This window comes from Hyla sarda, chromosome 4 (assembly GCF_029499605.1).
Source record: "Hyla sarda isolate aHylSar1 chromosome 4, aHylSar1.hap1, whole genome shotgun sequence".
NCBI classification, from domain to species: domain Eukaryota; kingdom Metazoa; phylum Chordata; class Amphibia; order Anura; family Hylidae; genus Hyla; species Hyla sarda.
In genome coordinates this window covers 79,741,056-79,767,690 of record NC_079192.1, presented here as the reverse complement: position 1 = coordinate 79,767,690, position 26,635 = coordinate 79,741,056, and the positions used below count along the sequence as shown (strand labels likewise).

The following is a 26,635-nucleotide window of genomic DNA, read 5'->3' as shown; positions in this document are numbered from 1 at the left end:
GACCCAGTATAATGCTATTCTACGATGCTGGGTCTTATGCTGGAGACAGCTGCTAAAGGGAAGAAGTAGGGAGCTTCATCTCATGATGCAGACGAAAAGAATGGCGCCCTATTCTGTTGTTTAGAATGACTATCATGTACTGTACTGACCACACCATAACAACAACAGTTTTAGGGCACAGAATGAACACAAAACCTTAAAGGGGTACTCTGTCCCTAGACATCTTATCCCCTATCCAAAGTATAGGGGATAAGATGTCTGATTGCAGGGGTCCAGTTGCTGGGGAGCCCTGCAATCTCCCTGCTGCACCCGACATTCATTTAGAGTCACAGCCACACCCCTCAATGCGAGTCTATGGGAGGGGGCGTGACGCTCATCATGCCCCATATCATAGACTTACATGAGGGGGTGTGGGTGTGATGTCAAGAATGGGGCATGGCCATGACGTCACGAGCCTCAGCCCTGCATCACCAGTCATCCGACACGGAGCGAAGTTTGCTCTGTGCACCGGATGTCTGGGGAGCCGCCGCCGAGATCGTGGGGGTCCCCAGCGGCGGTACCCCCACAATCAGACATCTTATCCCTTATCCTTTGGATAGGGGATAAGATGTCTAGGGGTGGAGTACCCCTTTAATGGTTATTGTTGCATACAACTTGTTGCTCTGACTTGAATGCTGCTGGAACTTCCTGAACAGAATCCTAAAGCTATTACAAAATTGGGCAACTATTGAGCTATATGCCAACACACAAATCTCCAGAGAGTCCTGAAGCCTTAGTTTATAGGTCATCTCAACATCTATTCCCAGGACACTCTGTAGGCCTCACTGGAAACGTTCCGGATAATTCTGTCTGCCAATGCAGTAAATCTAGGAATGGGGAAAACATTTTCTAAGATTGAAAAAAAGGAACTTATTTTTATTGAGACTGTTTTCAAAATGTGTCTTTAAGTTATTAGGCTTAAATATGTAACAAAGATACAAATGATCAGTAAGAGCCACTTAGATTTCCAGGCCAGTTACTTATTGTTAAAGACAAATAATATGATGAAGTACAATCAATCTTCACCCCTAGAAGAGTTTGGAAGTGTTGTGGGTAACAATAGGAACTTTACATCTTTAGAATTTACTGTTCTACATTTAGGCTTTGCTGACTGTTTCAGATCTACATAGTGCATTACATTGCAGCAAATTACAATCATGGAGATGGTGCCCAGTGTTCATATTATCACTAGCTTACAGAATAAAGCTATAAATAGAGGCATCTGCATCTTTAGGCTTTGCCAAGTAATGTCATAACTTATTAAGATGTAGATAGACAAGGTGAGTATTTAGACTGCAGCAAAGACTTATATACCTATTGTAAAGTCCAATTCCTTATATCAAAGCTGCTTGAGTATAAGAATTTAAATTGCTCATTATTTCTGCGCGTATATACGGAAATCATGTAAAACTCCAGACTTAAAATTTAGTTGCACCGATTTTCTGGAGAATAACTAAATAAATAAATGTGTTTATATGGCAATGCTTTTTCTTTGTCAGACACAGTAACAGTTTGTTTGTATCCAGAGGAAAGAAAAAGAAACCTACCAGGAACAAACAAATTTTACCTACCTTAGGTTAAAGGGGTACTCCGGTGGCAAAAAAAAAAAAAATTCAAATCAACTGGTGCCAGAAAGTTAAACAGATTTGTAAATGATTATTAAAAAATCTTAAACCTTCCAGTACTTATCAGCTGCTGTATACTACAGAGGAAGTTATTTTCTTTTTGAATTACTTTTCTGTCTGACCACTGTGCTCTCTGCTGACACCTCTGTCCATGTCAGGAGGATTTTCTTCTAATCTGCACAGTTCCTGACATGGACAGAGGTGTCAGCAGAGAGCACTGTGGACAGACTGGAAAGAACTTTACAAATTTCTCTGTAGTAAACAGCAGCTGATAAGTACTGGAAGGCTTCAGATTTTGAAATAGAAGTAATTTACAAATCTGTTTAACTTTCTGGCACCAGTTGATTTGAAAACATTTGTTTTCCACTTGTTTCCACCGGAGTTCCCCTTTAACTTCACACTGGGGGGGGAGAATTTATGAAAACCTGCCCAGAAGAAAAGTTGCTGATTTGCCTATAGCAACCAATCAGATCGCTTCTTTCATTTTTCAGAGGCCTTGTTAAAAATGAAAGAAGCAATTTGATTGGTTGCTATGGGCAACTTAGCAACTTTTCCTCTGGACAGGTTTTGGTAAATCTCCCCCACAGGGGTCACACGTGCTGTATTTTGTAACATATTTGTTGCTGTGTATTTTCCTACCCATTGAAGTCAATAGGTAACAAAATCACAAAACTACAAAATATGGCACGTGTGACCCTACCCTTAAGCACCTCATGAATGATAGTAGCTACTCTATATTTCCCCCAGAGCAAATATTTAGTAGTTGCCACCTCATCTATAGCTGTGTTTAAAGGGTTACTGCCATTTCGGCTTTGGGGCTTCACAGTCTCGAAGGTGGTTGGAAAGCCAAAATCACCTGAAGCAGCCGAAGCAAATTGCATATCTCACGTGCTACGGCTGTTTTTGGCTTCCTGACCACTTTTGGGGCTGGGAAGTCGAAAAGCCAATTTCCCTCCCAGTTTTGCCAATGACTCCAAGAAACAATGTGGAAGATTCATCACGTTTTCGTATACCATGATCCTTTTTGTTGTCCATGGTTACCAGTCACAGCTCAGCTTTCATTTTACAGAACATTTTGAGCAATGAAAGCTGAGCTGTGATTGGTTGCTAAGGGCAACAAAGAAAATCAGCTTGTATGTGCTCCCTGGGTTCTTATGTTATATACTTTAATTTGTCTATACTTGGAGGATAAGGGCTCATTCAGAACACTACAGAAATATTGCCCAGAATCAACTTGCAGCAGCCTCCTATTGGTCTCAATGGGATTCCGCTGCACAGTTAACATGTTGGAAGTTAAGTAGCAACATGGAATTAAATCCCCTGAGAGTTCATGTTGTTCATTTCTAAATCAGAATCCCCTGGAATTGCACTGTAGTCAATGGGTTGGTGCTTAATATCCGCACCGATTCTGGAGATGGCTGCTGCAGGTGGAATCCACCTAGAATTTCTTGGTGGAAATTTCGGGCTATTAAAAATAGCATTTTGTGCTGACATTATTAGCGCAGCATTATTTCGCCCATTTTACAATATCAACAGCTGGTAATTCTGGTATATCTTACCTTAGTCCCTACAGGGAACAAAATGCATAACTCATACATACAATGTAAATATAGAGGCAATAGGAACCGAGTCTTTGCTTTATTACCATCTTCTACATAAATATATTAAAACGTGAACAAACACCTGCATTATTTGTTTAGTGGCCTGGAGGACGCTCTGTGATTCTTTGTGTAAGTATTGTAAGTTCTCCCATGTTACTTCTGCCTCCAGGCGCTTTTCAAGGAGCTCTTTGTGGAACATAAAGTGAGTCTACTCTCCCCGGTGACCCGTCCTCTCCAAAGAAGTTTTAAGCCTATCCTGGAATGCTCTCGTTCTTAGAATGAATGTCATTCTGCGCTAAATATAAGGTTCCTGACAGTAGTAAGACTCAGCTCCCAAATGTCACATGTGCTCTTTAGATTCCAACCGTGTTTGTTTTAGACAATTACTTTTATTGTTAAAGATGTCTTAATCCCATTTAGTGATGTGCACTGAAGCAGATAATCTATTTTAATACATTTTGGGAAAATAACATTTTTATGGCCTCTTTAATGTTGATAGAAAAGTTTAAAGCAAATCTGGACATGACCCTCTGCTCTCTCCATAGAACAGAGCCATCCTAAGGGTAGTTGTGCTTAGCTGCTATTTTAAAAGTCTATTGATCATGGTCAAATAAGGACTATGGCTCCTGGGTAGGTCTCACACCAAGACAAAAATATCCAAAATGGTTGTAGCTGTTGTAGTTACCCCAGATCATTACCAAGTTGTATATATAATGATGTCTAATCCAATAGATGCTATAGATCAGCATTTCTTAATGTTTCTAGGCCCTGTAACCCCTATTTGAACAAATTGCATCAAAGAATACCCAACATGAGCACAGTGTGAGTATCCTCTATAGACATAGCAGTACCGCCTTATTACACATTCCACTTCAAGTTGTGAACCTAGTGTATAGATGAAGACATTTTCAAATTGGTTAATTTTTCATTAACGATAGATAGAGCAAAAGATGATCATAGCACTCACAGATGAGGGGAGGAGTAGCTTTATTCCATCACAACACGGCTGGTGACGTTTCGGCCATGCAATTGCAGCCATTATCAAGCAACATGAGGGTGGACATAGGCTATTATATATATATATATATATATATATATATATATATATATATATATGCACAAACGTGATTGGTAAATAGATAAATGACATGCAGGTGGAGCACACATTAGATATACAGATGAGGCATATGCAAATACAGAAACACAGTGGGTCAACCCCAAAGGGGAGTGCCATAGAAATGTACAGTGCAATAATGATAAACTTAATAGGGGCGGCGCTGGATAGGTAGGGCTCACATGCAGAAGGACGCCATCGGCGCCATGATGTGGTGGGCGCTGACTGTACTGCAAGGCTGGACCTGACAAGCACGGCGGTGCACAGCAGTCTGTATGGAGAAGGCCCCCGACTCCTGCCCGCTCTATACTCTGCAGCCCCCAGCTGTTCACAGTAGCCAGGGGCCGCCGCTAATAGCCAGCATGCTGCGATCACTGCGGGCGGCTATTAACCCTTTAAATCACCGCTGTCAAAGCTGACAGCAGCATGTGAATGCTCAGTGGTGGGCAAGTGGGGTGGATCGCCCCCCCCCCCCCTGCAGCATGATCACGGGGGCGGGGGGGGGTTGGTGGGAGATCCACTATAGAGGGAGCTGGAGGGCTTACCTCTGCTTCCCTGGTGTCTGTGGCTCTGTCATTGATAGAGCCTGACTGGACTAGGCTCTATCAATGGATTGCAGAGTACACAGATCAATGGAGTTCAATAGAACTCTATTAATCTGTATGAGGAATCTAATAATTCCTCCTAAAAGTAGAATAAAGTGTAAAAAAATTAAAAAGTTTTAACCCCTTCCATGTTAAAAGTTCAAATAACCCCCTTTTCCTATATGAAATGATGCAAACATAATACAAATAAACATATTTAGTATCGCTGTGCGCGTAATTGTATGAAAAAAAGAAAAAAAAAGCTACAGGGTTCAGAAAATGGCAATTACATTTTTTTTTAAAGTTCAGAATTTTTAAAAAATTTGTAAAACATAACGGAAACTATACAAATCTAGTATTGCTGTAAACAGGCCGGTCTAAAGTATCAAAACTATATGTTAGCTCAACCAAATTTACAAAATAATCTTTTACTATTTCACTTCACCAATTATTATATATATTTCTTGATTCAGAAAATATTTTATTGAAAAATTAAAAGGTATCATTTTAGTAGGTAGTTATGGCTATTTTAGGGCGAAGAGGAAAAAATGAGAGTGTAAAAGCAAAAATTGGCCCGGACAAGTGGATCATCATGACGGACAAGTAGATTTTGCTCCATTTTAGTCCCATGGACAAGTAGTTTTTTTATTAAATTTCCACACCCCTGAGGTTGAAGGTTGGGAAGAGCTATAATTCTAGATAATATTCAAGCTCAATTATTGTAAAAGTTACATTAATGTAAAGGACTACAAAGCAATGGGTACTTTTTGGTAAAATTCAATAGGTTGGTTGGTTCCAATACTAATAATACATTAGAGATCTGTTTGCACCCCATGATGCTGGCCACATCTAATGCATAGTTATGTATGTCTGGTGAATCAGTATGGAATCCTGCCCATCCTGTCAGGCAGATGTTGACCTCATTGTCCGTCTTGGGCCCACTACTCAGGACTCAATATATTACATTGTTATGCCATTGTTGTTATTGTAGTTCCTTGTAGTTTCTAGTTCCAGTCTAGCTCCAATGCTAGTTGTGAGCTGAACTCATGAGATACAGTGTGGAGAAGTCAGAGAGAAGTGTGCGGTGGTCTGATGAGGCCTCAAGCTAATCAGAAGTCTAATCCTGCACATCTTCTAAGGAAAAAAGGGGAATGTCAAAGACTAGCCGTAAGATCTAAACCCTGGGGAAGAAAATCAATAGTCTTCAGTCAGTCAGTCTGCAGCACCAATTCAGCCTGGGTTGCCATTCATCACAAGTTAGTCACTATACAGCACAACACAAACAACTACAAGTCCCAGCAAGGTGATAGGCTTCCAAGGTTTTCTCTGCACCACTCTTTGCCCCAATCTATGCTGTAAAGGAATTACCATATATCCTGCCTCAGTGAAAACAGTTATCCGTAAACTTGTATCGGAGTATTTGCCTGGCCCAGAAGAAGCTGTCTCAAACTTCGGACCGTGTATAGGCCGGCCTCACAAAAACTGTGCCCTGGCATCACGAATAGGTTAATTTCATGTTATCCACCCCGTAGACACCACACATGGTCCTGTGCTAATATTGTTAGGACAACAGTTCAAATGCATGTATCACAATGTATTATGGGATGATGTTCTCTTTTCTTGACCTATGGTTCCTATGCATCTTTACTGACAGATTACGTGCAAACTGGTTACTGTAGCCGTATATCGTATAATCAGCTCTGCAATCTTGTGATGATATTCTGACTTTACAGTGAGAGAGCATGGCAGAGGAACAATGCATTCTGACCCTAAAAGGATTCATTTGGCAAGTAAAGCCAAGAGCTTGTTGACAGCTTGGTTTTTTTTTCCCTTACTTTTTCTGTCTTGTCCTCCATTAAACACAAAGCTAAGCTCATCCTTTTAATGATTGCTATCAGATGTCTGACTTTTGATGGCTTTTCAAGTCTCTTCTATTTTTCTGCAATTGAAAGGTTTTAGATTCAAAAGACAATTGAGAGAGAATCAAACGATTATGGGAAAAACTAACAGAGTTGGGTCATAAAATACTAAGTATGTCGCAACAGGTGGATTGTTAAATAGAAGTGCCTCAACCGCCTACTGGATTTCTAGAATATAAGTGCACATCATATGCAGAAGATTACATACAATAGATGTACCAAAGAACATTTGAAATGGAAGCCCAGTTTAGTGTGGGTTTACACGAATACATGAAATACACATATATAAAACACTTTTCATTTTTTTATTAACTTTTTCATGATTTAAAGGGGTACTCCACCCCTAGACATCTTATCCCCTATCCAAAGGATAGGGGATAAGATTTCTGATGGTTTCTTAAAGGGGTACTCCACCCCTAGACATCCACCCCTAGTGGAAGTACTCCACCCCTAGACGGAAGTTTGCGACGTCACGACTCCGCCCCCGTGTGAGGTCACGCCCCGTCCCCTCAATGCAAGTCTATGGGAGGGGGCGTGACGGCCGTCACGCCCCCTCCCATAGACTTGCATTGAGGGGACGGGGCGTGACCTCACACTGGGGCGGAGTCGTGACGACACGAACTTCCGTTCCCGTGGTCGGGACCCAGACCCTCCAGCGCTTCCAGAGCAGAAACAGGTGGATGCCGCATGCTATATTGCGGGGGACCCCAGCGGTTTCCTTTGGATAGGGGATAAGATGTCTAGGGGTGGAGTACCCCTTTAAGAAGCCATGGCTTGATGTAAGTGGAACAATTAGTTTAACAAGAGGCTCAAGACTAATACAGAATTAAAGGCGTACTCCGCCAGAAAACATCTTATCCCCTATCCAAAATGTATATGTAAATTGAGTCAGCGGGGCCCCGCCTCCTGTGCACAATTCAGGGAATAAAGAAGAGGATCTTATAAGGGACATGTCTCCAAAACCTACAGAACAGATTTTAGTAAGTGACCCACCGTCTGACGCCTGTTCATCCACACTATCACCCAGGGTATTGTTCAGTGTGGGTGAACAGGATGACAGTTTTCCTTTAATATATACTATGACATATGTCATGTGATCGTTCTTTTTGGATTTTTTTAGGCGAAGTTTACTTGTACAGTTTGTGATCTATGATAAAGGTCGTGGCTGAAATGTGTCAGATTCTTTTACCCTGTTTACAAGGATATTGACCGCTTTCCAAATGATTCAGTAAATTTTTTACTGAATGTCCACGCTGCTAAAGATATTTGTCTATTTCATGTGGGTTATATAATATGGCCTTGCTATGAAGATCTCGTTGGTTACTTTTCTACTCATTATAGTTGTGTCCATTTGCTTATTATTTGGTTTCCAATGCTTAATTCTTTGTATACCTCATCTCTGGCTATAAATAGACTTAGAGAGTGTTATCCTATTAGAGTAGTAGTTTATTGAAGGTGATGTTAGTCACATTCGGCTATCCACAGAATACAATCTAAAATAATTGTCTGCTTTGTTATAAACTTTTATTCTAGCTGCTATGCTTAAAGGAGAACTACAGGATTGAAAAATGTATCCCCTATCCTAAGGATAGGGGATAAGTTTCAGATCGCGGGGGGTCCGACCGCTGGGGCCCCCCTCGATCTCCCGTACGGGGCCGCGGCTCTCTGCATAGAGAGCGCGTGTCGACCACTGCACGAAGCAGCGGCCGACACGCCCCCTCCATACACTGCTATGGGAGAGCCGGAAATTGCCGAAGGCAGCGCTTCGGCTCTCCCATAGCAGTAAATGGAGGGCACTTGTCAGCCGCCGCCTCGTGCGGTGGTCGACACATGCTCTCTATGCAGAGAGCCACGGCCCCGTATGGGAGATCGAGGGGGGCCCCAGCGGTCGGACCCCCCGCGATCTGAAACTTATCCCCTATCCTTAGGATAGGGGATAAAATTTTCAATACTGTAGTTCTCTTTTAAGATCTGTAACTTGCAATGCAGGACATGTCTTTCTCTTGATCATATGACCACTATGCCCATGATATCTATTAACATTTTTTATTATTCCATTTAGTGTATTATATATTTTTATACATACTTGTCGTGTTAGGTTACTTTTCAGGATAAGCTGTCATGACTTCCTACGTTCCCCCATTGCTCCGGTAACGGCCTCACGCTGGGGATGGGAACGTCACAGATCCGTCAGCCTATCACCGGCCGCAGCAATGTCCCGCCCTGGCCGGCTCCTTACATGACAGTGCGCTCAGCCTATCACCGGCCAAGGCGGGACATCGCTGTGGCTGGTGATAGGCTGACAGCTCTGTGACGTTCCCATCCTCAGCATGAGGCCGTTACCAGAGCAATGTGGGAACGTAGGAAGGTAAGTTAAAGTTTATTTTGTTTATTTTTGCAGCACGGGCACAAGGAATATGTAGTACAGTACAGAGTTCCAGTGCTGGCTGCCCGCAACTCACAGGAGGACGAGGAGAGCGGTTCTTGCGGGTAACATGATTAGTTCCCTGATGTGGGGGACAGCGCAGTGCTGGGCTGATAATTCATTGGGGGGGGGGGAGAGAAGCAGAACAGCGCCCGCGGGTCACATAGGATTAGTTCCCCGATGTGGGGACAGTACGCTGCAGCTGATAATTCATTCATTCAAGGGGGAGGGGCCCAAACGGTATTGCGGTATGGGAAAAATTCATATCATACAGAAAGAAAAATTCCATATTCGGTATGGACCGGTATACCGCCCAGCACTACTGCGCACATAGATTCTAATCTTTATAGTACATGCTAAGACGCAGCAGCAGCATGGAGGACAATATAGAGCAGTACTAAACAGTCTTGAATGAAAGGAAATCTGCAGGGGATAAGTGTTATACACTGCAGATTTCCTTTAAGCCCTGGGGTGAGTTCTTCAACTTACAGTTAGCTTACAGTTAGCTTGTGTACAACGCTACTAACATTCACTTGTACTATTCATTTATGAAATGTTATTTGAAATGACAGTGACCATTTAAGAGATTTTAAAGTAAATTCCAATGTATGTAGACATAATAACCTATTACTACAGTGTTTTCTTCTGCCACAAACCACATTTTTTAGATGTTTTATTTCACTTTTTCAGCTGCTTTGCTGGTATACGTACATGTTGTATCTTAGTCCTAATTTATTTTACCTACTGTGGACATAATGCATTGTTAAACCATGTTTAAGCTGAACAATGCAATTTTCTGCTTGCCTTCTGTTATCCCTGTCTTTTGTCTTCACAGTCAGCTTTCTTTCGTTTGAAAGTTCATAAACCATTATTTCTCTTGCTCATAAAATCCTCTGTTCCCAAAACAGTTAAGTCACCTCTCTTTTAACCAGCATGTGAGTCCACAGAATGTAATGCTAGCCTAGCTTTATCAGTGCTCACTTACGGACATTGTGTTCCAAGTCTTCTGAAAGATTTCTTTTTAATCCAATTTACATAATTACCCACCATTAATTGATATGATGGGTATGAAAGTCTTGTCATGAATGCTAATGAATGTTTTGTCCTATAATCTGACAGCTACAACCGCCAATGGCTAATATACAATCACAAAGGAACGCGTCTTTAGAGCATCACGTGAAGGTTTATGTCACTTATTTATATCTCTGACAGGCCTAGATAGATTGTTTCTGCTTTCTGCAATTACCCGAACGTCATTGTATCATATGTGCGTATCTTAGCGTATAAAAGAAACATTATTTGTCTTTTAAAACATCATTCTTGATTTAAAAAAAAAAAAAGGAATTATGAAAATTAACAGAATTTGGTATGTTTGTGACCCATTCCCTCTATCCTGATTAAGACATAACTTGACACTTTAATGGAGAGGAAAACATCTCGCATACTCCACCTGCAAAATAAAGCAAATCATAATAATGCAATGAAGCCATGGAAAGGGATGGGTGAGAGCAGTGGTTAAGTCCTGGGAAAAAAAAACATGTGGGAACAAGATTTCCACTCAAAGGCTGTTCCTGCAGGACTAATGGGAACTGTGTTCCTCAGTGGAAAAAGCAGACGTCACCTATAGTCAATGAAATCATTGTGTATTCTCCTCACTATAGAGAAGATGTCACCTGTGGTCACTGATATCATTGTGTATTATCCTTACTATAGAGAAGATGTCACCTGTAGTCACTGATATCATTGTGTATTCTCCTCACTATAGAGAAGACGTCACCTGTAGTCACTGATATCATTGTGTATTCTCCTCACTATAGAGAAGATGTCACCTGTGGTCACTGATATCATTGTGTATTCTCCTCACTATAGAGAAGACGTCACTGTCACGATGCCGGCTGGCAGGAGGTGGATCCTCTGTGCCAGAGAGGGATAGCGAGGACCGTGCTAGTGGACCGGTTCTAAGACACTACAGGTTTTCACCAGAGCCCGCCGCAAAGCGGGATGGTCTTGCTGCGGCGGTAGTGACCAGGTCGTATCCACTAGCAACGGCTCACCTCTCTGGCTGCTGAAGATACAGAAGATAGGCGAGGTACAAGGGAGTAGGCAGTAGCAAGGTCGGACGTAGCAGAAGGTCGGGGGCAGGCGGCAAGGTTCGTAGTCAGGGGAGATAGCAAAGGTACTGGTACACAGGGTATAAACACACAAAGAACGCTTTCACTGGCACTAAGGCAACAAGATCCGGCGAGGGAGTGCAAGGGAGGAGACTAGATATAGCCAGGGAACAGGTGGGAACCAATTAAGCTAATTGGGCCAGGCACCAATCATTGGTGCACTGGCCCTTTAAGTCTCAGGGAGCTGGCGCGCGCGCGCCCTAGAGAGCGGAGCCGCGCGCGCCAGCACACGACCGCAGGAGACGGGAACGGGTAAGTGACCTGGGATGCGATTCGCGAGCGGGCGCGTCCCGCTGTGCGAATCGCATCCCCAACGGCCATGGCAGAGCAGCGCTCCCGGTCAGCGCTGACCGGGGAGCTGCAGGGAGAAGGACGCCGTGAGCGCTCCGGGGAGGAGCGGGGACCCGGAGCGCTAGGCGTAACAGTACCCCCCCCCTTAGGTCTCCCCTTCTCTTTATTGGGTAACTGCCTCCCCTGGGATGAGGACACCGGGAAAGGATGGAGGGATTCCTCAACGGCAGGCAGAACCGCAGGAGTAGGAATGGGGAGAGAGGGCAGAGGGCGAGACCTGGCACGGGGCAGTGTGACACCAGGACGAGGGCCATGAGGGGACACAGAAGCTTGCCTGATGGAACTGGGAGGGGGGGAGGGGCATTTCCTGTGGCAGGCAGAGTCCTTAATGACCTTAGGGGGACCGGATACAGGAGGAACCACAGAGTTACGGCAAGGGTTACTGGGAACCGGTTTTAGACAGTTCTTGGCACAAGAGGACCCCCAACTCTTGATCTCCCCAGTGGACCAATCCAGGGTTGGGGAATGAAGTTGAAGCCAGGGAAGTCCAAGGAGAATTTCCGAGGTGCAATTGGGGAGGACCAAAAGTTCAATCCTCTCGTGATGAGATCCGATGCTCATAAGAAGGGGCTCCGTGCGGAAACGTATGGTACAGTCCAACCTGGCTCCGTTGACCGCGGAAATGTGGAGTGGCTTGACAAGACGGGTCACCGGAATACGGAATTTATTCACAATGGACTCCCGAATAAAATTCCCAGAAGCTCCAGAGTCCAGGCAGGCCACGGCTGAGAGGGGAGAGCTGGCTGAAGTGGAAATCCGAACAGGTACCGTGAGACGTGGAGAAGCCGACTTGGCATCAAGAGACGCCACACCCACGAGAGCTGAGTGCGAGCGTGCGTTTCCCAGACGTGGAGGACGGATTGGGCAATCCACCAAAAAATGTTCAGTACTGGCACAGTACAGACAAAGATTCTCTTCCTTACGGCGATTCCTCTCTTCCAGGGTCAGGCGAGACCGGTCCACTTGCATGGCCTCCTCGGCGGGAGGCCTAGGCGCAGATTGCAGTGGAGACTGTGGGAGAGGTGTCCAGAGATCTAAGTCTTTTTCCTGGCGGAGCTCTTGATGCCTCTCAGAAAAACGCATGTCAATGCGAGTGGCTAGATGAATGAGTTCATGCAGGTTAGCAGGAGTCTCTCGTGCGGCCAGAACATCTTTAATGTTGCTGGATAGTTCTTTTTTAAAGGTCGCGCAGAGAGCCTCATTATTCCAGGATAGTTCAGAAGCAAGAGTACGGAATTGTATGGCGTACTCGCCAACGGAGGAATTACCCTGGACCAGGTTCAGCAGGGCAGTCTCAGCAGAAGAGGCTCGGGCAGGTTCCTCAAAGACACTTCGAATTTCCGAGAAGAAGGAGTGTACAGAGGCAGTGACGGGGTCATTGCGGTCCCAGAGCGGTGTGGCCCATGACAGGGCTTTTCCAGACAGAAGGCTGACTACGAAAGCCACCTTAGACCTTTCAGTAGGAAACTGGTCCGACATCATCTCCAAGTGCAGGGAACATTGCGAAAGAAAGCCACGGCAAAACTTAGAGTCCCCATTAAATTTGTCCGGCAAGGACAGGCGGAGGCTAGGAGTGGCCACTCGCTGCGGAGGAGGTGCAGGAGCTGGCGGAGGAGATGATTGCTGATGAAGTTGCGACTGAAGTTGGTGCACAATGGTGGACATTTCCGACATCTGGTGGGTTAGATGGGCGATCTGTCGGGCTTGCTGGGCGACCACCGTGGTGATATCAGAGGCAACTGGCAGGGGAACCTCAGCGGGATCCATGGCCGGATCTACTGTCACGATGCCGGCTGGCAGGAGGTGGATCCTCTGTGCCAGAGAGGGATAGCGAGGACCGTGCTAGTGGACCGGTTCTAAGACACTACAGGTTTTCACCAGAGCCCGCCGCAAAGCGGGATGGTCTTGCTGCGGCGGTAGTGACCAGGTCGTATCCACTAGCAACGGCTCACCTCTCTGGCTGCTGAAGATACAGAAGATAGGCGAGGTACAAGGGAGTAGGCAGTAGCAAGGTCGGACGTAGCAGAAGGTCGGGGGCAGGCGGCAAGGTTCGTAGTCAGGGGAGATAGCAAAGGTACTGGTACACAGGGTATAAACACACAAAGAACGCTTTCACTGGCACTAAGGCAACAAGATCCGGCGAGGGAGTGCAAGGGAGGAGACTAGATATAGCCAGGGAACAGGTGGGAACCAATTAAGCTAATTGGGCCAGGCACCAATCATTGGTGCACTGGCCCTTTAAGTCTCAGGGAGCTGGCGCGCGCGCGCCCTAGAGAGCGGAGCCGCGCGCGCCAGCACACGACCGCAGGAGACGGGAACGGGTAAGTGACCTGGGATGCGATTCGCGAGCGGGCGCGTCCCGCTGTGCGAATCGCATCCCCAACGGCCATGGCAGAGCAGCGCTCCCGGTCAGCGCTGACCGGGGAGCTGCAGGGAGAAGGACGCCGTGAGCGCTCCGGGGAGGAGCGGGGACCCGGAGCGCTAGGCGTAACAGTCACCTGTGGTCACTGATATCATTGTGTATTCTCCTCACTATAGAGAAGACGTCACCTGTAGTCAATTATATCATTGTGTATTCTCCTCACTATAGAGAAGAAGTCACCTGTAGTCACTGATATCATTGTGTATTCTCCTCACTATAGAGAAGACGTCACCTGTAATCACTGATATCATTCTGTATTCTCCTCACTATAGAGAAGACGTCACCTGTAGTCACTGATATCATTGTGTATTCTCCTCACTATAGAGAAGACGTCACCTGTAATCACTGATATCATTCTGTATTCTCCTCACTATAGAGAAGATGTCACCTGTGGTCACTGATATCATTGTGTATGCTGCCTGGCTGTCTCATCAGAGCTGGAGTCACTTGTAAGTTCTGCAATAATGATGGGTGAAACAACAACTCCCAGCATAACCTTACCACCTACTTAAGGTCATACTGGGAGCTGTAGTTTTAATAGGTAAAAACATCTTTAGCACTTTCCCATTCTGTGGCAATTGGTATATTTGATTATTAGACTGGAAATAATTTTCTGCGACATGCTACAGCGCGGGCATCACAACATGCTACAGCGTGGGCATCACAACATGCTAAAAAAAATCAGGGCCAAATCCCTAAATGTTATGTTTTTGCAAATATTCATCCAGTTGCTGTTTAAACATCTGTACAGACTAATAAAACCACATCTACAGGCAGAGGATTCCCCATCCTTATTGTTCTTAGTGTAAAAAACCCTTTCCTTTGCCTTAGACAAACTCTCCTTTCTTCCAGTCTACATGTGTGACCACATGTCCTATGTGTAGTCCTGTTTATATAAACATTCTAATATATTATACCTTAACTGCTTAAAATGTCTTATCTTTGTAATATTGATATATCTGTTTAAACATATCCTATCTGTTTGTAATGTAAGGCCATGTTCACACTACGGAATGTTCGCACGGTGTCTGCAGAAAGAATGAACGTGTTCATTCTTTCTGCGGATACAGAAAACGGAATTTCCGTGCTGGAAACATCTGGCATGGATATTCTGCAGAGCAACAGAATCCTGTTGACTTCAACGGGACTCTGCTGCAGCGGAATTTCCGTGCCTGATTCCACATTGGAAATTATGTTGTGGGAACATGGCCTATGAGTCTTAAAGGGGTACTCCGGTGAAAACCTTTTTTCTTTTAAATCAACTGGTGGCAGAAAGCTAAACATATTTGTAAATTACTTCTATTAAAAAATCTTAATCCTTCCAGTACTTATTAGCTGCTGAATGCTACAGAGGAAATTCCTTTCTTTTTGGAACACTGATGACATCACGAGCACAGTGCTCTCTGCTGGCATCTCTGTCCATTTTAGCAACCATGCATAGCAGATGTATAGCAGATGTATGCTAAGGGCAGCTTGGTGGCTCAGTGGTTAGCACTGCTGCCTTGCAGTGCTGGGGACTTGGGTTCAAATCAACAATAAATAAAGCGTTATTATTATTATAATAATGTCAGCAGAGAGAACTGTGCTCGTGATGTCATCAGAGAGCATTCCAAAAAGAAAAGAATTTCCTCTGTAGTATTCAGCAGCTAATAAGTACAGGAAGGATTAATATTTTTTAATAGAAGTAATTTACAAATATGTTTAACTTTCTGCCACCAGTAGATTTAAAAGAAAAAAGGTTTTCACTGGAGTACCCTTTTAAACAAGGTTAGGACTGTATGATACATTTAATAATATTGTAAGTACCTTAAGGAAAACCTTATTTTCTGTCCGCCAACACAACCCTGAGTGGGTGGTGCTCTACATAAAGTGCTAGTAAATATTGCACATAGAGTAAAAAGAAAGTAGTGATGGAGCACTCACCCAAAAAACTTCTTCTTCAAGTCTTTAATCCAGAATGCTGTGATACATAAAACAAACACGAGACAGATGCAGGGAAGCAGGTCACGGAGGTGAGGCGGGAGAGAACACAGGTGGAGGGCTACAAATGTTTCACGCTATCAGCGCTTCATCCAGCCCAGACCAAACCCCTCACCAATGTGCTCACTTACACTATTTTGGACTGTCTGCTTAAATAAATTAAATGATACCAACTCCAATTGAACAACACAAAGTCCTTACAGATCTGCAGGGGAGCAGGTCGTGGACATGAGGCGGGGGAGAACACAGGAGGAGGGCGACAATTGTTTCACGCTATCAGAGCTTCATTCGGCCCAGACTCTGGGCCGGATGAAGCACTGATAGCGTGAAAAAATTGTCGCCCTCCACCTGTGTTCTCCCCTGCCTCACATCTGTGACCTGCTCCCCTGCGTCTGTCTCGTGTTTGTTTTATTTATCACAGCATTCTGGATTAAAGACTTGAAGAAGAAGTTTTTTGGGTGAGTGCTCCATCACTACTTTTTCTTTACTCTTATGTAGAGCACTTTTTGGGTGAGTGCTCCATCACTACTTTCTCTTTACTCTATTTATTGTTCTGTCTGGCACATATATCTCAGATTTAGCAGATCTGTAAGGACTTTGGGAGACATTTATCAATGTTTGCTTATGTATTTCTTTTTTTAGTTATTTTTTTGTTACTATGTTTTTGCTTATGTACGACTTACCGTATTTATCGGCGTATAAGACGCACTTTTTAGGCTAAAATTTTTAGCCTAAAGTCTGTGTGCGTGTTATACGCCGATACACCCCCAGGAAAGGCAGGGGGAGAGAGGCCGTCGCTGCCCGCTTCTCTCCCCCTGCCTTTCCTGGGGTCTAGAGCGCTGCTGTCGGCCCTTTTCACCCCCTGGTTATCGGCGCCGCTGCCCGTTCTGTCCCCCTGACCATCGGTGCTGGCGCCGATTGCCAGGGAGAGAGAAGCGGCGCCGACAGCCAGGGGGAGAGAAGGGGCAGCGGCACCCATTGCTGGCGCCGCTGCCCCGTTGCCTCCCCCCATCCCCGGTGGCATAATTACCTGAGTCCGGTCCGCGCTGCTCCAGGCCTCCGTCGTGCGTCCCCGGCGTCATTGCTATGCGCTGAACGGCGCGGCGCATGACATCAGAGCGCCGCGCCGTGCATAGCAACGACGCTGGGGACGCACGACGGAGGCCTGGAGCAGCGCGGACCGGACTCAGGTAATTATGCCACCGGGGATGGGGGGAGGCAACGGGGCAGCGGCGCCGGCAATGGGTGCCGCTGCCCCTTCTCTCCCCCTGGCTGTCGGCGCCGCTTCTCTCCCCCTGGCTATCGGCTCCGGCACCGATAGTCAGGGGGACAGAACGGGCAGCGGCGCCGATAACCAGGGGGTGAAAAGGGCCGACAGCAGCCCTCTAGACCCCAGGAAAGGCAGGGGGAGAGAAGCGGGCAGCGACGGCCTCTCTCCCCCTGCCTTTCCTGGGGGTATATTGGGGTATACACGCGCACACACGCACCCTCATTTTTTCATGGATATTTGGGTAAAAAACTTTTTTTACCCAAATATCCTTGGTAAAATGAGGGTGCGTGTTATAGGCCGGTGCGTGGTATACCCCGATAAATACGGTATTTATCAACTGCTTTCAGCCTGTTGATAAATTTCTTTCACGTAAGCAATTTTTTTTTTTTTTGCTTTGGTAGTGGATTTTTCTGCTCCATGTCTGAGCTGGAGTAAATTTAGTAGCTTTTTTCATGCGATGCGACTTTTTTGCGACTTTCGCATTTGATAAATCTCTGACCACTGCAAGTCTAAAATCACTTTTTGCTTTGGTAAGCAAGATTTTTATTTTTTGCTTAGGACACTGAACAAGCAAAAAGTCCTAGAAAAAAAGAACGTAGGTGCACGTGCGACAATTTTTGCAAAAAAAAAAAAAAAAACGACTAAATGCTTTGATAAATGTCCCCCAAAGTGTTTGTTCAAATGGAGTTGGTATCATTTGATTTATTTATGGAGACAGTACAAAATAGTGTAAGTGAGCACATTGGTGAAAGGTTTGGTGAGACTATAGGTTGGGCATTAAGACCATGCAGGTTATAAGTAAACTATTCACGAGGTGTGGACAGGAAATGCAATAATTTTTATACATTTATTTATAGGGTAATTCCCTATATGAAAACTCAGTGTTCTCTAATTTTGAACAGGTTTAGATTCACAAATGGCTGCGCTCCAATGAACACTGAACCATGATGAAATGTTTTCTCCTCGGATTATTTTCCAATGTAAACATTACATAATGTTGTATCACCAAACAGAGTATAGGAAATTTCACACCTGTTCCACACAGAAAGCAATCCTAAACAGCTACAGTAAGGCGCACACGAGCTCACATGCCGTGAAGTAGATCTCTTTCAGATGCCGAGCAATCTGCTTTTATTGCGAGAGAATCTGACGGCAATGCATAATGCAACGATCATGTTAAGGGAAACTTTATCTTACGTATTCTTTCTTCTTTTCCAGGTATATGGCTATTATCCATCCACTCAAGCCAAGACTTTCTGCTACCGCAACTAAAATAGTCATCTGTGTTATCTGGGGTTTCTCCTTTTGTATGGCCTTTCCGCTGGGCTATTACGCAGATGTGGACTTTATGCAGGGCCGGGACGTGTGCTACTTGGACTGGCCAGGTTATGAGCTGAATCGGAAGTATGAAAAAATGTAAGTGCTAAACTTTTATATATTACTCCTCCAAATGGCTCTTTCAGTCTTTAAAATGAGCCTCACTGTTCTCCAAAATAACACACAGTAAAATATACTACAACCATTAAAATGTAAAGTACCGTATGTAGAACTCAATGCATTGCCTACCTGCTTATTTTTGTTACTTCTTCATTTGCACTGTAAAGCCCTATGAAAAAAGGGAACAGCTGGCAACTGTTGGCATAGATGGGCAGCAGAAGGCAGCAGCCTATGGCACCATGAAATTGGCTGTGTATTACACCATTATAGATCACTATGGGGAAAAAAAATCAATGGTATCCAGGCTATTTAATTCTGGGTAGGGGGAATTAGTTGTGGCCTATGGCTCTGCGAAATTGAATGCAATAAATGTAACATTTGCTCATGAAGGGACATTAAAGTACAGATACACAGACTTTAGTTTTATTTGATGATCATTTTTGGAGAAATAAATGTGAAAACACCTGGATAACAGTCATTTTAGTGGAGGTCATAAGAATGTCTGCTTACAACACACTGCAATGTATGGAGCCTTGGGGACCCCTCAAACACCAGGACCCATGTATAACTGCTATATGTACCGGTATATCTGCTATTTCTTTGCCATTTAAGGGCATCCCTTGCATAGAAATAGTTTAAATATGATGCAGTCCAGTCTACAGGCAGCATGTTATAGAGCAGGAGGAGGTGAGCAGAATTATATATATATATATATATATATATATATATATATATATATATACGTATAAACTGTATATACATATATATATATATATATATATATATATATATATATACTTGTCATTTATTCATGTAAATCTGTGCTCATTTTGCTGGTCAAGTGGGCAGTGCTAATCATTGATTTATAGTTATCAGTGTATAATTGTGCATATAGAAAGAACTGTTAGTCACTGATTAGATCTGCTTGTCCTACTTAGCACAGAATGAGCAGAGATTTACATGAATAGATGACAAGTAATCCTGGAACTTTTTCCACAAAACTATTAAGGAATCAATTTGGTGTGGCTAAGGGTACGTTCCCACACGGCGTATTTTGCTGCGTATTTGCTGCGTATTTGGTGCTGCGTATTTTCCTACCCATTGACTTCAACAGAGAAAATAAAATACGCAGCAGCAAATACGCAGCAAATACGCCGTGTGGGAATGTACCCTGAAGTGCTTTTTCTACACCGTTCCTAGTTGTTGTACTTTTTTTTTTTTTTCGCACCTGTGCCTAATTTATCAAAAAGGTGCATGGAAATAAATTAGGCTCAAGTCCACAAAATGTTGTTGAAAGGACATTTTGTAAGCCAGCCCAATGATGGTGTAGATGTGCGCCATATGGTGCTGATTTACATCTTTTGCACCTAAATGCATAAATAGTAACCAGGAAGTTGCTCTACTACAGATGAGTTTTGGAAAAAGTCTAATCCAAAAGGTGCATTGAAAAGGCGCAACAATTGAACCTTGCAAAAATATGCATCCAGCATACACAACAAAACCCGTGTACATCCAATAATAATTCCCCCTTCCTCCATAGATCAATCTGCTCAGCTTTTCCTGCTATATTACATGATGTCTGAATTATGTTTTGTACATGACAGGTTCCCCTTAAGGATGTTGTTATTGGTTTAAATACAGGTTGTATCCCAGGTAAAAAATGTAAAGCTTTCCCATTACCGTATATACTCAAGTATAAGCCGACCCGAATATAAGCCGAGGCCCCTAATTTCGCCCCAAAAAGCCAGGAAAAGTTATTGACTCGACTGTAAGCCTAGGGTGGGAAATACATCATCACCCCATGTCATCATCCAGACCCCCGTCATTAACACCCCCATCATCATCACCGCCTGTCATTATCACCTTCGTCATCATCCCCCCCTTCATCATCACCCTCGTCAACACCCCCCCCTTCATCATCACCCTGTCATTATCACCCCCGTCGTCATCACCCTGTCATCATCCCCCTCGTCATCATCCCCCCCTTCATCATCACCGCCTGTCAATCCCTTCATCAGTGGTCTTCAACCTGCGGACCTCCAGATGTTGCAAAACTACAACTCCCAGCATGCTCGGACAGCCATCGGCTTGAAACATCTGGAGGTCCGCAGGTTGAAGACCACTGCGGCCTTCGTCATCATCCAGACCCCCCTTTAGTTTTCTACTCACCTCCCCTCGGTGGGAAGGAAGGGTGAGCTGGTCCGGGCCATCTATGCTGCAGGGACCGTCCGATGGGGAAAGTTAGTCGTTCCGGGCTGTCCATTTTCACTGGGAGGCCCTCTTCTCTGCTCCGGGCCGGCCCCGGACTAGTGACGTTGCCTTGACGACAACGCAAAGGGACGTTCATGCGCATGAAAAATCGTGCTGAAGAACTCGGCTTATACTCGAGTTTATACGGTACTTCAGCAAGTGCTGTGATGATGTCATAAACATTGGGCGAGATTTATCAAAACCTGTACAGTGGAAAAGTTGGACAGTTTCTGAAAAACGAAAGACGCGATCTGATTGGTTGCTATGGGCAACTTTTACTCTGGACAGGTTTTGATAACTCTCACTCCATTGTGCGCATGATGCTCCCACATGTTGAACCCACTATATTTTCTACTTGAAGTCTCTAATGTTACATTTACCAGGCCTCACTATTCTAGGCTCCAGATCTTCTGTATGAGAATAAGAAGCTGTGTAGAACAGTTCACAGTAATGCATTTTATTAAAGGAGTACTTCGCCCATAGACATCTTATCCCCTATCCAAAGCATAGGGGATACGATGTCAGATCGCGGGGATCCCGCTGCTGGGGACCCCCGGGATCTCGGCTGCAGCACCCACCTCAACGGCTTCCGGCAACGCTGGAGGCTTCAGATCCCGACCAGGCGAGCGAAAGAGCGTGACATCACGACTCTGCCCCTGTGTGACGTCATGCCTCGCCCCTCAATGCAAGTCTATGGGAGGGGGCGTGACGGGGGCGGAGCCATGACGTCACAGTAATCAGACCCGGAGCCAACACGCTCCGGGGACTGATTTTAACGGGGTGTGGCGTGCAAGATCATGTGGGTCCCCAACGGCGGGACCCCCGCAATCAGGCATCTTATCCCCTATCCTTTGAATAGGGGATAAGATGTCTATGCGCCGAAGTACCCCTTTAAGTCTGTCATAATACTCTTTTCTGCTGTTATCGAACCCCCCCCCCCCCCCCCCGTCTATGCCTGTTCATATAAGAGTCTTGTCCAAGCATGCATCTTTACTAATGTCTCATTGAAAGGCAGGCTTGCTTATTGCACTAGGATATTAAAGCAATAAATTAAATTTCCTTCCCATCTGTTTGTCACCTACCGTCTACAGCTCTATTTCTAGAGAATAAATGTAATACATTACACAGGCTAATAAATATGGCAATAGCACTGGGAATTGATTTTAAAGTACAAAGTAAATGTTTACGGCTCTCTGGATTTTCTATGCAAAGCTGCATGGAGTTCAGAACAATGCTTGTAGCTCTATGGTTGTCGTAAGACATTCTCTGAAAGCCATGATTAAAGAGTAGTGTTGCTCGCGAATATTCGCAATTCGAATTTTAATCGCGAATATCGCATATTCGTGTATTCGCGAATATAGCACTATATATTCGCAATTACGAATATTCGCTTTTTTTGTTGTTCACAGTACATATCACAGTGATCACTGCATCCCTCTCTGCTCTTCGCATATGCCGACCTCCAGATGTTGCAAAACTACAACTCCAGCATGCCCGGACAGCCAACGGCTGTCCGGGCATGCTGGGAGTTGTAGTTTTGCAAAATCTGGCGGTCCGCAGGTTGGAGACCACTTTATTAGCGCATTAGTTCCCTATACCATTAAAGAAGGGAGGGCTCAATATTCACGAATATGCGCATATATTTCCGCATTTGCGCATAAATATGCGGAAAAAAAAGAGAATATGCGAATTACGCCGCCTTGTGTCATAACACCACGCCCCCTCAATGCAAGTCTATGGGAGGGGGCGTGGCGGCCCCCTAGATAAGGTGTCTAGGGGCGGAGTACCCCTTTAAGATCCACCAGAAGATGTGCTTCTAAGGGCCCAATGTCCAGCTACGAAGATCAAGCTGAAGTTATCTTTTATTTGCACTATATACTATGAGGTTAATGTCGTAAACAAGACGTATCAGCAGTAACAATGTTATGTGTGCAGTAATTAAAAAAGAAAAGTAACTGCTAAGTTAATATTTCAGATCGCCCCCCAAACATCTTCTGATGGGCTAGTATGATCCTGAGCCAAATATTAACCCCTTAAGGACCAGGCCATTTTACACCTTAGGACCAGAGCGTTTTTTGCACATCTGACCACTGTCACTTTAAACATTAATAACTCTGGAATGCTTTTAGTTATCAATCTGATTCCGAGATTGTTTTTTCGTGACATATTCTACTTTAACATAGTGGTAAAATTTTGGGGTAACTTGCATCCTTTCTTGGTGAAAAATACCAAAATTTGATGAAAAATTTGAAAATTTTGCATTTTTCTAACTTTGAAGCTCTCTGCTTGTAAGGAAAATGGATATTCAAAATATTTTTTTATTTTATTCACATTTACAATATGTCTACTTTATGTTTGCATCATAAAATTGATGTGTTTTTACTTTTGGAAGACACCAGAGGGCTTCAAAGTTCAGCAGCACTTTTCCAATTTTTCACAAAATTTTGAACCTCGCTTTTTTTCAGAGACCAGTTCAGGTTTGAAGTGGATTTGAAGGGTCTTCCCATTAGAAATACCCCACAAATGACCCCATTATAAAAACTACACCCCCCAAAGTATTCAAAATGACAATCAGTAAGTGTTTTAACCCTTTAGGTGTTTCACAGGAATAGCAGCAAAGTGAAGGAGAAAATTCACAATCTTTATTTTTTACACTCGCATGTTCTTGTAAACCCAATTTTTGAATTTTTACAAGGGGTAAAAGGAGAAAATGTATACTTGTATTTGTAGCCCAATTTCTCTCGAGTGAGCACATACCTCATATGTCTATGTAAAGTGTTCGGCGGGCGCAGTAGAGGGCTCAGAAGCGAAGGAGCGACAAGGGGATTTTGGAGAGTACGTTTTTCAGAAATGGTTTTTGGGGGGCATGTTACATTTAGGAAGCCCCTATGGTGCCAGAACAGCAAAAATAACCCACATGGCATACCATTTTGGAAACTAGACCCCTTGGGGAACGTAACAAGGAATAAAGTGAGCCTTAATACCCCACAGGTGTTTCACGACTTTTGCATATGTAAAAAAATTTTTAAAAAAATTCACTAAAATGTGTGTTTCCCCCCCAAATTTCACATTTTTGCAAGGGTTAATAGCAGAAAATACCCCCCAAAATGTGTAACCCCATCTCTTCTGAGTATGGAGGCACCCCATAAGTTGGCATGAAGTGCATTACAGGCGAACTACAATGCTCCGAAGAGAAGGAGTGATATTTGACTTTTTGGGAGCAAATTTTGCTCGGGGGGCATGTCGCATTTAGGAAGCCCCTATGGTGCCAGAACAGCAAAAAAAAAACACATGGCATACCGTTTTGGAAACTAGACCCCTTGAGGAACGTAACAAGGAATACAGTGAGCCTTAATACCCCACACGGGTTTCACGACTTTTGAATATGTAAAAATATTTTTTTTTTTTTCACTAAAATGTGTGTTTCCCCCCAAATTTCACATTTTTGCAAGGGTTAATAGCAGAAAATACCCCCCAAAATTTGTAACCCCATCTCTTCTGAGTATGGAGGTACCCCATAAGTGGACCTGAAGTGCACTACGGGTGAACTACAAGGCTCAGAAGAGGAGGAGCACCATTGAACTTTTGGAAAGAGAATTCGTTTGGAATGGTAGTCAGGGGCCATGTGCATTTACAAAGCCCCCCGTGGTGCCAGAACAGTGGACCCCCCCATATGTGACCCCATTTTGGAAACTACACCCCTCACAGAATTTAAAAAGTGGTGCAGTGAGCATTTACACCCCACTGGCGTTTGACAGATCTTTGGAAAAGTGGGCTGTGCAAATGGAAAATTACATTTTTCATTTTCACGGATCACTGTTCCAAAAATCTGTCAGATACCTGTGGGGCGTAAATGCTCACTGCGCCCCTTATTACATTACATGAGGGGTGTAGTTTCCAAAATGGGGTCACATATGGGGGGGGTCCATTGTTCTGGTACCATGGGGGCTTTGTAAACTCAAGTGGCCTTCAATGCCGGACAAATTTTCTCTTCAAAATCCCAATGGCGCTCCTTCTCTTCTGAGCATTGTAGTGCACCCATAGAGCACTTTACATCCACATATGGGGTATGCTCTTACTCAGAAGAAATTGGGTTACAAATTTTGGGGGGCTATTTTTATTTTCCCTTGTGAAAATGAAAAATTTAGGGTGACACCAGCATTTTAGTGAAAAAAAAATATTTCTTTTTCATTTTCCCATCCAACTTTAATGAAAATTTGTCAAACACCTGTGGGGTGTTCAGGCTCACCTTCCGTGAGGGGTGTCGTTTCCAAAATGGGGTCACATGTGGGTATTTATTGTTTTGTGTTTATGTCAGAACCACTGTAAAATCAGCCACCCCTGTGCAAATCACCAATTTTGGCCTCAAATGTACATGGTGCGCTCTCACTCCTGAGCCTTGTTGTGCGTCCGCAGAGCATTTTACGCCCACATATGGGGTATCTCCGTACTCAGGAGAAATTGCGTTACAAATTTTGGGGGTCTTTTTTTCCTTTTACCTCCCGTGAAAATAAAAAGTAAAGGACAACACCAGCATGTTAGTGTAAAAAAAATGTTTTTTACACTAACAGTCTGGTGTAGACCCCAACTTTTCTTTTTCATAAGGGATAAAAGGAAAAAAAGCCCCCAAAATTAGTAACGCAATTTCTCCTGAGTACGGAGATACCCCATATGTGGCACTAAACTGTTTCCTTGAAATACGACAGGGCTCCAAAGTGAGAGAGCGCCATGCGCATTTGAGGACTAAATTAGGGATTGCACAGGGGTGGACATAGGGGTATTCTACGCCAGTGATTCCCAAACAGGGTGCCTCCAGCTGTTGCTAAACTCCCAGCATGCCTGGACAGTCAGTGGCTGTCCGGAAATGCTGGGAGTTGTTGTTTTGCAACAACTGGAGGCTCTGTTTTGGAAACACTGCCGTACAATAAGTTTTTTATTTTTTATTAGGGGGACAGTGTAAGGGGGTGTATATGTTGTGTTTTACTCTTTATTATGTGTAAGTGTAGTGTTTTTAGGGTACGTTCACACTGGCGGGTTTACAGTGAATTTACCGCTAGGAGTTTGCGCTGCGGTGAAAAATTTGCCACAGCCCAAACTTGAAGCAGAAAACTTACTGTAAACCCGCCAGTGTGAATGTACCCTATACGTTCACATGGGGGGGCAAACCTCCAGCTGTTTCAAAACTACAACTCCCAGCATGTACTGACAGACCGTGCATGCTGGGAGTTGTACTTTTGCAACAGCTGGAGGCACACTGGTTGGAAAACCTTCAGTTAGGTTCTGTTACCTAACTCAGTATTTTCCAACCAGTGTGCCTCCAGCTGTTGCAAAACTTCAACTCCCAGTATGTACTGATCGCCGAAAGGCATGCTGGGAGATGTAGTTATGCAACAGCTGGAGGGATCGCAACTACAACTCCCAGCATGCAGAGACAGCTGTTTGCTGTT

General features: G+C 44.2%; 1 protein-coding gene across 1 annotated transcript in view; it reads left to right on the top strand.

Moving 5' to 3' along the window:
• The window catches only part of TACR1 (tachykinin receptor 1), a 276,626-nt gene that overhangs the window by 123,569 nt on the left and 126,422 nt on the right, over positions 1-26,635 (top strand). The window contains exon 2 of the mRNA XM_056571486.1: positions 18,720-18,917. Coding sequence (XP_056427461.1) covers positions 18,720-18,917 — 198 coding nt within the window. The remainder of the gene's footprint in view (positions 1-18,719; positions 18,918-26,635) is intronic.